The sequence below is a fragment of the Maylandia zebra genome, linkage group LG16 (genome assembly GCF_041146795.1).
Source record: "Maylandia zebra isolate NMK-2024a linkage group LG16, Mzebra_GT3a, whole genome shotgun sequence".
Lineage (NCBI taxonomy): Eukaryota > Metazoa > Chordata > Actinopteri > Cichliformes > Cichlidae > Maylandia > Maylandia zebra.
This window is the reverse complement of record NC_135182.1, coordinates 15509106-15527333: the sequence shown is the minus strand read 5'-3', so window position 1 is coordinate 15527333 and position 18228 is coordinate 15509106. Positions and strand designations below refer to the sequence as shown.

The 18228-nt window shown below is 43.7% G+C and overlaps 1 protein-coding gene across 3 annotated transcripts in view; it reads left to right on the top strand.

Moving 5' to 3' along the window:
* Window positions 1-525: 525 nt before the first annotated feature.
* arhgef7a (Rho guanine nucleotide exchange factor (GEF) 7a) overlaps window positions 526-18228 on the top strand; it is a 37478-nt gene continuing 19775 nt past the window's right edge. For all 3 annotated transcript variants that reach the window (XM_014410195.4, XM_024805460.2, XM_076874800.1), the window contains exons 1-6: window positions 526-674; window positions 798-1043; window positions 6245-6328; window positions 14323-14407; window positions 14503-14636; window positions 16204-16405. In XM_014410195.4, coding sequence (XP_014265681.2) covers window positions 879-1043; window positions 6245-6328; window positions 14323-14407; window positions 14503-14636; window positions 16204-16405 — 670 coding nt within the window. In that variant the 5' untranslated portion in view covers window positions 526-674; window positions 798-878. The remainder of the gene's footprint in view (window positions 675-797; window positions 1044-6244; window positions 6329-14322; window positions 14408-14502; window positions 14637-16203; window positions 16406-18228) is intronic.

Below are 18228 nucleotides of genomic sequence, written 5' to 3'. Positions count from 1 at the left end.
TTTTACAGTGAATATAAAAGTTATGTAAAAAAAAAACATTTTTTTAAGTAGAACGACTTTTTATTTATTAATTTATTTGGTTGTTTTTTTTTTTTTTATGTTACCTCCAATATATATTATCCTGACCCCATAATTGAGGGCTACACCATAATAGTCCATGCAGCAGCTTGGCAGCATGTCTTTATGGATACATAGATCGGTGTTATGAAGGAGCTTCGGTGAAAATATATTTTATGTTACCTTTCTTCAGAGCTTGTCTTTTAAAGGACATCAGTAAGCCGATTTGTCTGCTCAGCTGCTTCCCATTTTTTTTCCAACTGAGGCCTGTCCAAAAAAAAAAACCCTCCAAAAAACACACAGCTTACAGCAGATAACAACGGATAGCCTGTGGCGTGGTTATAATAAAAACGGATGAAAGGGCAGGATATGCAAAGCCACGCAGTAAAAGCCTATTCATGACACGATAAAAGTGCCCCAACAACTGGTTGGACAGGCTTGTCCCTCTCCTGTGATGTCATCCAATAGACAAGCGGCTGGCGGCTGCGATGCGCACGTATGCAGTCCACTGCCTCGACGCATTACAACGAACCGCACTTGACAGCTTTCCAGGTTAGAGGGGGGGAAACAGACTTGCTGAATTTCCACAAGCCAGCCGTCATCCGCATCCACCCGAGGTACAGTTCCCCCCCCCCCCCCCCCCCCCCCCCTTTCTTCCCACAGCACACCCTACACACACACTCTCTCTCATATCATGCATCATATGGTTGGATTAACGCTGTTCCTGTTCTAACGCACAGATGACAGCGTAACCAGGGCGCTGAGCTGCTGAGATACCAAAACACAGCCGCTTTGTTGAATCGGATCTGCTGTGACTGGACATGAATTCGGCGGAACAGACGGTTACATGGTTGATTACGCTCGGGGTGCTGGAATCGCCAAAGAAGACCATCTCAGATCCCGAGGCATTTCTGCAGACCTCCCTGAAGGATGGGGTGGTCTTGTGTAGACTCCTGGAGCGGCTCAGCCCGGGGTCCACGGAGAAGGTAGGGAAATAGCCGACACTCACTCCCCGCTCTCCTCCGCATCCCCAACCGCCCGCCCGCGTCGGCGTGTCTCCGCGTTGCCCAGCACAGGGAAACCGACGCGGTTTGTTGTCTGGCCTCTCTTTCTGCCCACTGATCCATGAGGAAATTTCTTTTGTAGGTCACGGCAGCCCGTGTTATTGTCTGCGATGGAAGTACTATGGTTGCGCGTATGTCAGCGTGTAAAAAGAGGAGAAAAAGGGAGGGGGAAAATACAGGTCGATGTCTGTACCACCCAATAATAATCTGCTCTCAATAACGTAACACTACAGCAAAATGAAGACTGATCATTCTTTGGGAGCTGTTAGATGCTTTAGAGGCTTTCAAATAAAGGCCTCGACATATGCTTTTAATGCAGCTCTAACCACTCAGCAGATCTTTGCTATCGTTGAAAGAACCCGTTTTATTTTCTCTTTAATCCCGGCGGATGCGGCTTGTATGTCAGTGTATTTTGATAGTGCACGCCGATTGATCCGCCGGGGATGAGGGGCTTTATGTACACAGACCATTGCTATAAGAGTGGGCCGCCATTGACTGCAAAGGCGCATAGACAGCGATAGACCCTCTCCCTTTTTAAAGAAACAGCGCAGTGTTTGTGTCTGTCAGCTTACCAGCAGCGTCTGCTGGTTTCAGCAACAACCTGAAGGAGGCCATTTGTTTTCCTCAAAAGAGGATGTGCTGCCGGAGGCTATACCTGCACCCTCACAACAACAAATTTGCCTGCCAATGCCCAAACGGGTTTTTCCATTTTCCTCCCTTAAAATGACAAATATCACTCTGGGGTGGAGGTTATGTTTGATCATCAAGCATGCAGGAGAACATCTGAGGGTGGCTAAAAGACAGCCTCCCCCTTTTCTTTTCTTTTCTTTTTTTTTATTTATAGGCTACCTATCCTTATATGGTGATGGGTGGAATCCTGTGTGGGCAAATAATGTCTCAATAATGTTAAATCTACTTCTGTCACAATAATAATGTTCTTTATTTTCATTTAAGTTTTTTTTTTTGTGTGTGTGTAAAGGCTTGCAGTGATAAAGTAATCACTTATGTGGCCACAGGTATGCCAGCATATGAATAATGTGCAAGCACCACATAGAGTAATGAGCTTTATTCATATTAATAGAAGGAAAACAAAAAACAAAACCAGATAAAAATATGTATTTTCTCTCTCTCGGGCTAATTCTTAACTGCTTTCAGATCCAATGAGCCGAAACTGTAAATGAATAGAAATATTATTATTATTATTATCATTATTGTTATTACGTTTTTTTTTTAACTAAAACATGCACCAACCAAATAATGACATATTAGCCAAGTGTGATGAAGGAATTTTTAATACAGTGTGTCTGCTAAATTATTATGATTAATATACACTATCCAAGGAACAATTTTTATTTGAAAAACAACTAAAACTATGAAATGAAGATACTTTATCTATCTACCTATCTGTCTTGACATGTTTACATTTTTTTAATAAGTAGGGTGTCTCTCTGTGACCACAAATTCAGGCTGACCAATCACTATCATTCTGGGCTGCACTGTACAGTATGGCCATGCCAAAATCGGAAGATGTGTGGCACAGCTGGACCATATGTCAGTCGTGATAGCTACCTAAAAAGCCGAAGATGTGAACAGGAGATAGCCCTTTCCATGTGTTGCAGCCCGTGCTAACATTTTACGAGGCCCAAGAGAAAAACAAGATACATTTTGCTCATTAACAGTTCAAGTCACACTAGCTGCACAGAACAAAGGCATGGGGGGCACCATAGTGGATTTAAACTTAATTTAAATTCATGCAGTGACTCCCCATTGATACACCTGTTTCCTTATTTTATGCTTGTGACCAGGTGTGTCTGCATTGCTCTGCCATCACAAGTGAAATTTCCATTTGGTGCTAATAAATCTTGAAGCGTGGCCAAGAGAGAAAAGTTACTACACTCACAGGCCGTTTATAGGAACCCCTTGCTAGAGTCATATTGGCCTCCCGTTCACCTTCAGAACTGGCTTAATTCTTCTTGGTACAGATTCATCAAGGTGCTGGAAACATTCCTCAGAGATTTTTGTCCATATTGACATGAACTCGAGACATATTTGCAACAGATCCGTGCATATGTTGTGACCCTACCATCTGAACGTCACAACAAACGCCGAGCCTCATCAGACCAAACGTTCTATATTTAGTGAGCTCATGTGAACTGGCACCTGAAGTGGTTTTCTGCTCCTGTGGCCCATTTACCTGAAGGTACACTGTCTGGTGCATTCAGAGATGCTGTTCTGCATACCTTGGTTGTAACAAGCAGTTATTTGTGTTACTGTTGTCTTCCCAACAGTTTGAAGCAGTCTGTGCATTCTCCTCTGACCTCTGGCACCAACATGATATTTTCTCCCAGAGAACTGCCACTCACTGGATATTTTCTCTGTTTTTCTGTCCTTTCTCTGTAAACGTTAGAGATGGTTGTGTGGGAAAATCCCAGTAGATCAACAGTTTGTGAAATACTCCGAATAGACCAGCTCCTCTGGCACCAGCTAGTGTTCCCCATTTAAAGTTGCTTAGATCATCTTTCTTTCCCATTCTCATATACAGATTAAACTTCGGCAGGTCCTCCTGACTATGTTTACACCCTTAAGGCACTAAATTGCTGCCATGTGATTGGCTAATTAAATATTTGCAAAACAACCAGTGGACTTAATAAAGTGGCCAGATGTGCCACTAGATACACGCTAGATACAGCTGCAGCCTATTACAGTATGTTTCACAGAGGGATTTCCCTCCTTAGTCTACTGTGTTTTTACAGCACATATCAGGGCTTTATACTAGTACCAACCATCAAGCATTAACTGCCCCCACAAAACAGCTGATTTGGAAAAAAAAAGTCACCTCAGAAAATTACAGTTTCCAACATAAACAAGCGTCCTGTGAAGAAGCATATTACTAAACTAATGAGAAGTGTTTGATGTTGTGAGTTTTTTCGTGTGGAACCTTCACTCATATACCAGATCCTTGAACTGGTACTCACCTTGAATACTCTGTCATTTTACATTTGACATTTTTACATATATTGATAAACTTAGCAGAAAGGTAAAATATAAAGTTTGGTCAATGATTTATTTGTTGTAACAATGCTCCTTAGCAATAAGTCTTACACCTCTGGAAGGCCTGTTTATTTCCCCTTAAATGGTGCGAAATTTATAAGAAAAATGCTTTTGTGAGTTGAGAGGCAGAGTTGAGTATGTAGCGTATTTTGCTACTGACTCTTGTTTTGAGCTTCTGGCATTGCAGGTACCGACAATCAGGTGCCTGATTGTCAGTACCTGTGAGCATGGACCCTGCTACAGCGGTCAGTTGCCGTCTCCTCCAAGCATACCACATTTGACTGATCTTGATAGGGCCTGTGCCAAAGGGCAACTTCAACCTAATGTTTCACCAAACCAAGGTGCAGCATTATTTGGAGTGAATCTTACTACCATTTCCAAACTGACTTCCATATAACAGGGGATGTCAGAGACAGGCTACCAAATGGGTATCCCAAGAAGATGACACCACACGAAGACCGTTTTCTCAACCTGTCAGCACCTAGGAACCACAGGCAGTCTTCTACAGATTTGAAGTCTAGGTTTGCAGGACAATATGGCCGACGACTCGCTATCTAGACAATTTCTGGTCTCATAGAGCTGCTGGGAAGCCTGCCTTTCACTGTCAGGCTCATTTACGCTTTTGTTTGCAACATGTGCACTGGAACCTGGATGCCGAAGAACGTTATGTTCATCGATGTGTTCATATTCTGCTTTCAGCATTTGGATTATTGGCTCAAAATGTGGAGAAGATATGGAGAACGCTATGCTGATTGATGCACCAATAGGGTAACAGCTTTTGGTGTATGCAGTGTGATTGTGAAGGCGGGCATCTCCCTCACTGGAAAAACAAGGTTTCCTTTGAAATTGCCTCCAGGTCACTGGAGAGAGCTTGAGATGAGATTCTGCAACCAGTAGCAATCCCACATCCCCACAGTCTGAGGCCAAACTCTATCCTCCAAGATGACATTGCTCACTCCCACAGAGTGATGTATATCAGACACTACTTCAAGAATTTGCGAGTGGAGAGGATGGAATAGCCCCTGTGGGATCAGCCTGGATGTGCTGCTCCTGCCAGAGTGACCAACACAACCACACTGGCTGACTTGTGACAAATGCTGGTCGAAGGCTGGGACGCCATTCCACAGCAGTTCTTCCACATGCTACTGGAGCTCCTGTTTGTTAAATGAATAAATTGTTAAACTGCCAACACGTGTTGTTTTTATTAGACTTCAATCATCCAGACCAATAAACAACACCAAACAAGATCCAATAGCAGAATAAGCTGTTTGGCACTGGCAGAGGGGATCTGGCGAGGGCAACAACACACTCAACTCTGCTGCTCAAACCGCAAATACATTTTCCCCACAATTATGGCAACATTTAAGCAAAATAAACAAGCAAATGTCCTTAATTTTTGTGCTAAGTTCATTCATATTTCTCTGCAAGTCAAATAAAAAGAAACGGCAGTACAGGAATGCTGCAGATATGTTTGACCAAGAACGACTGCTAAGCTTGATTTCATCTATAAAATGTACTAATCAGTAGGCTAAAATAGAATTTATTTTATTAATTCTATGTATTTTTTTGTTAGTAGATTGAACTTTATCATCATGAAGATGATCATGTTTTGAATATTTTACTGATTCAACATAATTTTGCAGTCCTTTGGATAAAATCATATTTTTGCTTACCGACACCGCCCACTATTTTTGCCTTATTTTATTCTTCTTCTTTACGAATTTAAATGGGACAGGAATAAAAACCAGTGCACTCACATGCTAAAGCAACATCAGAAGTTGGTGGGGTGGGGAAGACGGGGAAGGGGGGCATCCCTATTTGTCTACGTCATTTCCCTCGACCCAGCGCTGCACTCTCTTCCACTTCCCCGCTGAGAGGGGGGGTTGTGTTCAGCCTCCCGGAGTGTCAGGCCCGGTCAGTGCTCACACACGGGAGACAGTAGAATGCGCGTCGTAGAAGAAGAAGGAGAAGAAGATAGATTTTTAAGGCAATGAAAGCCGCACGCAACCGCAGTGAGAGAGGCGAGCGTGAACTGGAAGTTTAACTCCTGACCAGCGTTTCCGTTTTTTCAGGTTTACCAAGAACCGAAGAACGACGGCGAGTGCCTGAGCAACATAAAAGAGTTTCTGAAGGGCTGCACGGCTTTCCGCGTCGAGGTGAGTACCCTCTCGGATTTATTTTAGGTGTGCGTAGAGGGGATTGCAATCACTTAACCACGTAGAGAAGCTGTATGAAACGTAGAGTTTGCATGTTCAGGAGGAGACAATGGACAATGCGTCCATGGAGTGGAGGGACGGAGCCCCTGACAGAGAGGGAGGAGGAGTGAATTAGCAAGCGAGAACAATCACCCATCGCTCGGCTGAGAGCTTTGTTTTTTGTTTTTTTGTTTACCGTAAGGTGGATGCATGTGCAGTATTTTAGCCACTTCGGTGGGCTCTGATTGATACTGTGGAAATATCCACGTTCCTCACGCGCAGTCTCAGGAACGTGTTGTGTTTACGCTGTCTGATTAATCCAGATAGCTTTGTCCTCGGGCTCATGCGTGGCTTTACCCTCACCACCATTTCACACTGGCCACCCTATAAACATGTCTCTGAGAACAAGTCACTGAGGCTGGGGATGGTTATGTAAGCCAGTCTTGTCCCAACATGGTTATTAACGCGTTATAATAATAACAATAATAAGGTGTAAAGTCTTAACATGTCCCCGGATTAAGCACCTCACTCCTGGGCCCGTGTAGAAATATCTGGATAATTTTGTATAATTTCCAACCCCACTCTTCTGCAAATTAAGGACAGAGTGCTGTTTATGGCTGAGTATCAGCTGGGGCATAGAGGGGTCATTGAACCGTCCCACTCTGACAATGCAAGTCAGTGTTCCTCAGCATTGCTTCTCCCTGGTGAGTCTTCCAGCTACAGAACAAGAGGAGGAGCTGGGGGAAAAGCACTGTCAATTTGAGTGTGTGAAACATGCCATTTTAGTAGTAACAGACGAATGAAATGCAAGTAAAGCAAGCTGAGTGCATGCATGGCTTTATTGGTAAAGACCTTTGCTTTGGCTGACTGCAGGGACAGGTCCTGACAGCAGTGCTGAGCAAGGATCTGTGTTTCTTTCTCGTATAGTCCTCATCCTATCTCCTCTTTTGTGTCAGGCTGTTACTTTACCTGAGGATGAACCACTCACAAATACCACTTTTTTCTTTCTTTTTTTTAAAGGATGTTCAATCCTCGTGTGCACATGTGTGATCAGCTGTTTGCAAACTGTTTTTGAGTGAACTGTAGAGAGCAGGATTACAGTAATTTGGGACATGGGAGTCCTACTGCTCACCAGCTGCAGGGCAAAGATGGATGTTATCCAGAGCACTGCTGGCTCGGACCCCGGGTAACTGGTCCGATGGTAGATTAGAGCAGTGGGCGCTTGCATGTTAAAGACGGGGGGGGGGGGAGGCACTGTGCTTTTGCAGTTCTGGCCGACCTCTTTTAAATAGAGTTAAGCTGGACACTTGGCTGAGTGGGGACATCCCAGATTTGCTGCGGTCCCATGTGTGGTTGAAATATCTCACCAGGAACGATGTCGTTTCGATCTGATTTTTAATAATTCTGCTTAGATGCTTGCGACCACGTCTGATATTTGGACGCCTGCTGTTACTTATCCATCAACATTAATGCCTTTGACCACAGGAAGAGGAATCATCGGAGTTCCCATAACCCCTGTGGTCCCTCAGAAAGAGCAAACTTATCCCATCTAGCTACCCCGATAAAACTTAAAGTTCCATATTCCTAGAGAAGTGATGATATCCCAAATAGAATCTGGAAAAGGCAAAGCGTTTAGGATTTAGCGTTTTATGTATCTGTGCCATCAAACTGCAATCTTGGTACCAGCTTTTTGAGTGCTTGCCACAGAGATGAGCTCAAGATGCAGCTTTCCTGGAGTCCAGCATGGTTTATTTAAGGTTTCCAGAATATCAGTGTGCTTCGGCTTCAGCTTTGTTCTGTTTAATGTCACTTGGTTGAAAGCTGAAGAGACAAATGTTTTTTATTTTAATTCGTCTTGTTCTTGTGCCACATTAAAGAAAATCAATAGGTTTTTGTCTTTTTAAGCAAGAAATTGTAAAGCAAACGCTGAAAATCAGACTTGTTAGCCTGGTCTTTATTTTCAGTGGATTTCTGTGTTGTGTCAGCTGTCTGAGGGTCTAAGCAGAACCTTGGCAATACGGCCCTTTAATGATGCTATAGAGGAGGAAATACAGTTAGTACAGCTCTCATTACCCCTCTGGCCCCACTGGAATAGTAACACTATGCCAACCCGGAGACTAATAACAAATCCACCTGTCTACACCAAGTGGCAACCCCCTGGGCTGAAAAATGAAACCGGTGAAGTGGCAAAAATTCCTCAAATGACCACTGAAGGGTGTTGAAAAAAGAAAGTTATAGACTCCCATGTTGAGACACCCATTTATAGCAGAAATAAACATGTTTAAGACCAGCTACAAAAAACGTTTTATGTCCCTATAACTGATGTCTTAAAAGCTTGCATTAATAGGGGTGTTACAGCTGCTACCTGTCTGCTAGGATTTGCCAAAACCAATTCATATCAGTGAACTGAACTTAATTGTATTTGTGTTGTTGGTGGCATTAGGAGTAAATGCTACCATTTTATAATAGTTACTCAGCACCAGGTATCTCTCAAACAGTCTATGGTTGCTAGTGTTGGCCACAGACTGAATATAAGTGATGGACACAGTGTTTGGGTCTGAAACATGAAGACAAAGCGTGAGGGCTTTAAACCTGGATCCTCTGCAGTGGCCGACTGGGTGACTCTGGTTAGTTCTACAGTTAAACAACCCTTAGATCCATTGATCTGCGATCTCTGCAAACACTTTCCTGATGACATCATGGGTTCGATTGCTAATCTTACTTCTTAGGACAAACGTGATGATGATTTCGTAAACTGTTGTTCCCATTAGAGTCAGAATTGATCATGCAGTCTTACTCAGACTGGGCAGGGATAGCTCAGTAGGTAGAGTGGTGGCCCCATGATTGGAAGGTCGGGGGTTCGACTCCACTGAACGGCTACCCTGAGGTACCCCTGAGCAAGGTACCCCTGAGCAAGGTACCGTCCCTACACACTGCTCCCTGGGCGCTGCACTGGTGGCTGCCCACTGGGTGAATGGGTTAAATGCAGAGGAACTATTTCCCTATGGGGACTAACACGCACACTTTACACTTTACTTTTTTTTTTTTACTTTTACTCAGACAGCTCCACTCCTCGTTTGTGATGTCTGGTTTCAAAACACCAATTGGGTAACACTCTCCAGTCAAGGCATCAAAATGGGTGAAGTTACAGTGGCTTTGCTCATCTTTTATATACAGTCTGTAGGCTACGCTGATCTGATAAGTTGATTTCGGTTTTATTGTTAAAAATTATCTAACAGTTTTAAGGCACTAAAAGTGAGTGAGATCTTTAAAAAAGGCATGTATCGTGCTATTTAAAGCCTTCAATTTGCTGTAAGCACCATGAATCTGCAAGGCTAAAGTAGCTAATAAGATTTTAAAAACTCTTGTTGGTCTGTAAGCTTGACTTTTTTGTCAGGGGCCTTTTGTCCTGAGTACAGTCTTCATGAACTCAAACACATGATCAGCTGGATTGAGATCAGCTGACTGACTTGGCCAGTGAAGAGTTGTTTGTTGCTGTTTTGCCAAACAGGAAACTGCTTAGCTGCCTTGCCTGTAAGTTTACAGCATCTCTAACGCTGTCCGCCTAATATGAGCGCTTTTGTTTCAGAGTTTTGTTTCGGTGTTGATTTGTTTTCAGTATAATCTACTCGACTCATCCTTCAGTCTCATATTACCCGTAGTATATATGGACCAGGTTGTTCTATCATCCTGTGCAGATAACTGCTCATTTCCTCAGCTGTGACGGTGTGAGAGCAAGTGTATCACTGCTGTAGCGTGCTGAGTCACAGAAGGGTGTTGGACCATTGTTTCAGCCTGCGGGGATCATTACCTGGCTATGATGCTGAGGCTCAGCAGACAAGTCGGAGCTCGTCACGTTAGTCATGTTAATGATCGCCGTGCAAAAATCTTTAATATACATAACTCGTCATGTTTCACCGTGAAGCAAAAGCTGTTGTTTAAACTGAAGAAGAAATCTTAAGGGTCTAAAACTGAATCTTAAGATGTTAGAGAAGTGGCAGCGAGTCTTGTAGCTTTTAATCACAAGCACACAAACACCTACATACTCTATGTTCCACACCACTCACTCAAACATCCATCCACATTTTCCCTGAGGACATGTCTACAATCAGAGCGGAAGATGAAAGAGACTTGTATCTCACAGTCGCTCATCCTCTGTGCTACCAAAGCGAGAGTAACTAATCACTTAAGATAAGATAAGATAAGATAAGATAAGATAGAACTTTATTAATCCCTCGGGTGGGTTCCTCTGGGAAATTCGACTTCCAAAAAGCACAGCAACGACCGAAGTTACAGTTACAGAATTGTTATATATATATATATATATATATATATATATATATATATACACACACACACACACACACACACACACACACACACACACACACACACACACACACACACACACACACACACACACACATATATAAATACAGAGACAAATATAAATAAAATATACAAAGGGGATAAATAGAATAAATAGGAATAAAAAATAAAAATACAAGTGAATTGCACATTTCAAGTATTGAGGTCTATTGCACTGTTGACTATTTACAAAAAGTATTGCACAAGGTATTGTACAGTGAGGTGAAGAGGCACTACAGCTTAGTTGTTCCCCCCTCCTTTGTCCTCCTGTTTCCCCTCCCTCTCCCCTCCAGGGAGGAGTTAAACAGTCTGATGGCGTGTGGGACAAAGGAGTTTTTAAGTCTGTTAGTTCTTGTCTTGGGGAGAAGCAACCTGTCACTGAACAGACTCTTCTGGTTGTTAATGGCCGTGTGCAGAGGATGTCCAGCATTGTTCATAATGTCCATCAGTTTCTTTAATGTCCTTTTCTCTGCCACTGTCACCAGAGTGTCCAGCTTCATGCCGACCACAGAGCTAGCCTTCCTGATCAGTTTCTCCAGCCTGGATGAGTCCCTCTTTGCTGTGCTGCTCCCCCAGCACACCACAGCATAGAAAAGTACTCCAGCAACCACTGACTGGTAAAACATCCTCAGGAGCTTCCTGCAGATGTTAAAAGACCTCAGCCTCCTGAGGAAGTACAGTCGGCTTTGGGCTTTTTTATACAGGTGCTCTGTGTTGCATGACCAGTCCAGTTTATTGTCCACCCACAGCCCGAGGTACTTGTACTTGTTGACCACCTCCACCTCCTCCCCCTCTATCTGAACCGGCAGTGGACCTTCTCTAGACCTCCCGAAGTCCACAACCAGTTCCTTAGTCTTTGAGGTGTTGAGTTGCAGGTGGTTTGTGTGACTCCATGCGACAAAGTTCCTCACCAGACTTCTGTACTCCTCTTCCTGATCATCCCAGATACACCCCATGATGGCTGTGTCGTCTGCAAACTTCTGAATATGGCATAATTCAGAGTTGTAGCAGAAGTCAGAGGTGTACAGGGTGAAGAGAAGAGGGGACAGCACAGTTCCCTGTGGTGCTCCTGTGCTGCTGACCACTGTGTCAGACGTGATGTCCTTCAGCCTGACGTACTGTGGTCTGTCGGTGAGGTAGTCGGAGATCCAAGCCACCAGGCAGGGGTCCACCTCCATCCTGTTCAGTTTTTCCTGAAGCATACAGGGCCGGATGGTATTAAAGGCACTGGAAAAGTCAAGAAACAGTATCCTGACCGTGCCTTTTCCCCCATCCAGGTGTGAGTGGGCTCTGTGTAGGAGGTACAGGATGGCATCCTCCACTCCGACACCCGCCTTGTATGCAAACTGTAGTGGGTCCTGGGCATGTTGTACCTGTGGTCGGAGGAGGTTGAGGAAGAGCCGCTCTAGAGTCTTCATAAGATGTGACGTCAGTGCCACCGGTCGGAAGTCATTCAGCTCATTGGGCCGGTTCTTTTTGGGGACCGGGACGATGCAGGATGTCTTCCATAGGGCGGGCACTCTCCCCAGTCGCAGACTGAGGTTGAAGACTCGTTGTAGCGGCTCCCCAAGTTCAGCAGCACACGCCTTTAGCATCCTAGGACACACCTTGTCTGGGCCTGCTGCCTTTCTGGGGCGAAGCTTCCTCAGTTGCCTCCTGACCTGATCCACTGTGACACTGGGAGATGTTTGGGAGGAGGGGAGGGGGGGAGATGTCTTGCTGCTGAGAGAGGGATTGGAGGAGGGGGGTGTCATGGTGTCAGGAAGGGGGGGAAGCGAGGGAGGCAGGAGAGTGGGGAGAGGACTCTGTAGTGAAGGTGAGGGTGGGGGGGTTGTGGGCTGGTCAAACCTGTTGAACTTGGAGGCACTGCACAGGAAGAGATAGCCTAAGTCATCAACAGAGATACAGTCACTGCCATTCATACTAGAGAGGCCAGTGTCAGGGTGGTGGTGGGACAGACAGTGCTTTTTGTTGTTGTTGTCACGAAATTCCATGAAAAGAGCCAAATAAGGGATACTTATCACATCAGTCTTCTGATTCTTCTGCTCACGTTCATTCTGTTTCATTTACATCTGTATTTCCTTGAAATTACCAGATTGAATAAAGGATGTATTACAAAAGAGGTCAAAGACGTATTCAGTTCATGTCATTTTCCAAAACGGTTAGATGCTCTAGTTTTTTAGTAAACGTCACTCACACAGTAGACTTCACACTAGCCTGAGGAATTCTGATTGAAAATGTTGTAAACAACATTATGTTCCCTGCGTATGTATATTAAATGCAAGGTCTGCAGTTTCTGTCACTTAAGGCGTTTTCACAAATGTACTGCAGCCCACACATTAAGGAGTTGATGTACGAAAACGCACTGATCAAAATGAAAGGATGTGACACTGCAGCGGTTAGCATCATATCCTCACAGAGACGGTTGTGGGTTCAAATCCCCCAGCTGACTGAAGCCTTGCTCGGTGGAGTTTGCGTTTTCTCTCAGCCTACCTGAGTTCTCTCTGGGTACTCAGGCTTCCTCCCGAAGGTTAAAGACAAGCAAAGTAGGTTAACTGGTGATTCTAAATAGGCCATAGATGTGAATGTCAATGGCTGTCTGTCTCTATGTGTTCGCCCTGTGACGAACTAGCAGCCTCTCCTGGCTCTTAGCCACTGAGCTGGGAGAGCTTCCAGCCCACCCGTGACCCTGAAGGGAAACAACAGTTAAGAATAATGATGGCTGGAATGGATGAAAATGAAAAAAATAATTCTATATAAAGAAAATTATTATTATCTTTTTGTGATTTTTGCTAACAATAATAAAAATACACATATTAGCTATTTGGCGATGTTGGTGTCTGCATTTATAACAGCTGATAAGATAATAATTACACCTCATACACTCCCCTTCTGGTTGTCTGTCTATGTATGATCCCCTGGCACTACAGCTTGTTTGTTCTCGTTTTTCTGTCCCACCCAGCTTCCCTTTTTCAATTCATTGACTTCTCATTACGGTTAGTAGATGGGGATCTGCTCAGGAGCCACCACCAGTCCCCAAATTGCGGCTTCAATTCATGCTTACGCCATCTGCCATTATCTACTAGGAATGCTGTCCAACCTAATTGAGGATGTGGTCCCAGCTAGTGAAATGACAATCTAAAAAAAAGTAAAGAGATGTGAGAAACACCCTTCAGCTATGTAATGAGTGCTGTCGTTGCATAGTTTATCCACCAGAGGGCACTCTGCTAAAACGAGCCGAGTTAGGCAGAACTGTTTTAACAGTAGAACAAGTTTATTGTTTATACAGCATTGATATATCATCTTACTAAGGACTCATAACTAGTCATGTTAGGGAAATATGCTTTATCTCTTTTAAGATAAAAAAGTTTTAACTCGCCAAATAATGGCCTCTGTGTTACTCTGTATCCTGTATGGTTTGGCTTCTAATAATGAAAAATCATCAATATTTGAGTTTTATCCTCTCTGTGTTTTGCAATAGTGTTTGTTATGTACATTATTCAGCTGACTGTTACTGACTGATTGCTCGGTGTTGTCATCGCTGCGGCCGACTGTCAGGCTCATGTTCTTTTGTCTCTCACCCGTAGCCATTCGAGGCCAGTGACCTGCTGCTGGGACTGAACTTCTCCAAAGTGCTCAGCAGTTTGGTTACTCTGAATAAAGTGACTGCAGGTCAGTTAAAAATGTGCAGTGTGTGTGTGTGAGAGTGTCATTATGGACGTGGGAGTAGTCATGAGGCTGATTTATATTTCCCCGCTCTTGCGCAGATATCGGTGTGGGCAGCGATTCGGTGTGCGCCCGACACTCTTCAGCCCACCGCATCAAGTCGTTCGAGTCGCTGTCCTCTCAGGCTTCACTGGCCCGATCCTCCAAGCTGCTGCAGAACCAGTTTCGCAGCCTGGTAAGGTCAACACGTGCTTCTGACCCGTATTGACGCAGATTTGGTGGATATGTGTCAAAGGCATATGTTATTTATCATTACAGCTCTAACACTCTAGAGAACATAAATAAAACACTTAACATTGAACTTCTGATGTGTCACAAACAGTCTGTTCTTATTCTTTTTTTCTGCTCACTGGTTTCTGGTCCAGACACATGACTCCAGTATTACATGCTGCCATTTTGAAAAGTGCTTTTATAGTGCCTGAGCAGAGTTTGCTGCAGGCAAATGACTCAGGGGTAGATGGAGGCAGCAGCAAATTTGCATGTCATCCTCATACACGGAAAGAGGCGTACAGTTACACCTAAGCCATTTTAAAGCATAAAGGGAACATAGTCCTGGAAGAAAAATCTAGTCTAAAAAGTATTTGATGATGATAATGATGATGATGAATAGAGAAGTTTTTGGGGATTTGATCTAGGGCTGTGCAATATGACCAAAATCTCATATCCCGATATAAGACATCTATTGTCCGATAGCGATATAAATCACAAAAATTTAACATTTTCTGTAAATTCTGTGAATCTCAGGCAGTTCGACTTGCGTGAAGTGTTTCCAGCTGCGCGTCATGTACCTGGAGTCGAGTGTTTTAACTGATTCATGAAACTATACATTTTTAGACATAAGTTGTAACGGCCGCCGTTTTCTTTGTGAGTATTTATTACACGGCGTGCTGCGGGGAAAAGCCTGTTCTAACGTTTGAGTCTAAGGTTTATTTTTTAGCACCTGGCGGCTTTTTTTTGCTTCTCATCCGTAAAGACTCTGCATCCTCTTTCACGTGATTCAGTTTATTTTGAAAAGTCTCAACAGGATCTTGAGCTTTATGGTGAAAGGTTTGTGTGGAACATAAACAAGCGGACACGAGATGGTTTTAACATCGTTGTTGCTAACGACGATGCATAAAAACAGGTGCTTGTCTCTTAAATATAAGAGAAAGAGAGAACTTTAAGAAATTAATATAGCTACTACAGTGACAATCAAAACCATGAAAAAATATTGCCGTAAACAGTTTATTTTGCGACACCACGAAACAAACGGTACTGTAAAATGAAACGATAGACGTTTTTATATCGTCATCCGAAATATATCGTTATATCGAACAGCCCTAATTTGATCAGTGCCAGGAGAGTAGCCTTTATAATGAAGCTCATCATCCGAGGTATGGCAAATCACAGAAGCTTTCTTTTTTTAGACACTTGTTCAGCAAGTGTCTAAATTTTATGTCAGAAATTTCTAAGAAGTAGGAAACTTAATGAACAGAAATTATCACCAGAACTGTAGAAGTTTCAGGTTTCTACTGCAGGAACTGTCTCTTACTGAAATCCATCATTTTGCACCAGTTCAGGTCAGCCTGTCTGTCACAACATATTAATAGCAATAATCAGTTTATCACATTTTAGTTAAATCAGAGCAAAGACTTCAATAGTTATAGATGGTAAGATTTGCTGTATAGTAGTGGTTACAAATGCTATTTCCATTTCCGTTGGCTTCTCCTCCTCCTTGCTGACGCTCCCGCCTGTTTCACCAGGACATGTCAGAGAACAGCGGACAGCAGCTGCTGGTCAAGGCACGTTTCAACTTCCAGCAGACCAACGAGGATGAGCTCACCTTTGCTAAGGGCGATTTCATCAGCGTGACTCGTCAGGAGGAGGGCGGCTGGTGGGAAGGGATGCTTAATGGCAAGACTGGCTGGTTTCCTAGCAACTATGTGCGTGAGGTCAAGGGCTCCGGTAAGTACCTCGGCTAACCTGATGAGTGATTAACAGGGTCTGATTAAGAATTTATGGGAGACGCAGAACTTCCTGATGTGCTTTTAATAACTAACTGGTTGAATTTCTGAAACAAATTTCACATTTAGAGACACTCATGCTATTTCCAAAATTGGACTCACTAGACCAAGATATTAATACCTTAGTGTAGTGATTCATCACACTGTGTTTGTTGCAACATAAAAAATTGGCAGTTGCATCCTTCAGTCCACATATTTCTAAATAAATCTCCTGCCCCTGCATACCTTTGTGGAAAATAGTATACTAAAGAGAAATCTCTGTCACGCTAACCATTTGCACGGCTTCACAGCTGCCTTTGTCACCATCTTTCCACCCGATGCCGTGACAGTAATGTAGTGCCACATCTGCTGCAGTCTTTTGTTTTTCCCGCTTGTGTCGAGACGCCAGTGACACAGCGCTGCCACTGTGAAGATGTTTTCGAGTAACACAAGATGTGCTTTCTCTGCATGAAGGGTTCATTTTAACAAGCTAAAACTGTGGTTCGGAAACTTGAGGCCAAGAGAAGTGCACCGTGTCTCGTATTTCGAATATTTTAACCTTGGTGGGAGTTTAAATGACTCTGCTTGCACTGTGACCCAAAACATGGCGGTTAATTGGCTTGGGTTGTTTTCTTTATTTACGTAAGGAATAAATAAATGTATGCCCAATGGTTTCTGTATAAACAATTTATATTTTTAGTGGTATCCAGATGGCCTGGTCAGAGTATTTCAAAAACTGCTGATCTACTGGGATTTTCCCACACAACCATCTCTTGGGTTTACAGAGAATGGTTTGTAAAAGAAAATGTCCAGTCAGCGACAGTTCTTTCGGAGAAAATGTCTTGTTGATGCCACACTTTAGAGGAGCATCTTTCAAGCTGATACCAAGGCAACAATAACTCAAATAACCACATGTTACAACCGAGGATAACGGTAACATTTCACAACATATCAAACATTATAGCAAATGGGCTACAGCAGCAGAAGACCACATTGGGTGCCACTATTGTCAGCTACGAACAGGAAACTGAGGCTACAATTCACACATGCTGAAAACTGCAACATAAGATTAGAGAAATGTTGCGTGGTCAGATGAGTCTCGATTTCTGCTGCTAAATTCAGATGATGAGGACAAAAAAAAGCATGAAACCATAGATCCATCCTGCCTTGTATCAATGTTTCAGGCTGCTGATGGTGTAGCGATGGGGGCAATTTTTCCTAGGCACGGTTAGTTGAGTGTAATTTAATTTAAACACTACAGGCTAACCGACTATTGTTGCTGACAGTATGCATCCTGGCAGCACGGTGGCACGGTGGTTAGCACTGTTACTGCACAGCAAGAAGGTCCTGAGTTCAATTCCACCATCAGGCCGGGATCTTTCTGTGTGGAGTTTGCATGTTCTCCCCGTGTTTGCGTGGGTTCTCTCCGGGTACTCCGGCTTCCTCCCACCGTCCAAAGACATGCAGTTTGTGGGGATAGGTTAATTGGATAATCCAAATTGCCACTAGGTGTGAATGTGAGTGTGAATGGTTGTTTGTCCCTGTGTGTTGGCCCTGCGACAGACTGGCGACCTGTCCAGGGTGTACCCTGCCTTTCGCCCTATGACAGCTGGGATAGGCTCCAGCGCCCCCCGCGACCCTGAAAAGGATAAGCGAATGGATGGAATGGATGGAAGTATGCATCCATCCTTGTATGATTATGATGTGCACATCTCCTCGTGGCTGCTTTTCAGCAGGATAACGTGCCATATGGCGAGGCTCAAATCAGCTTAAACTGGTTTCTTA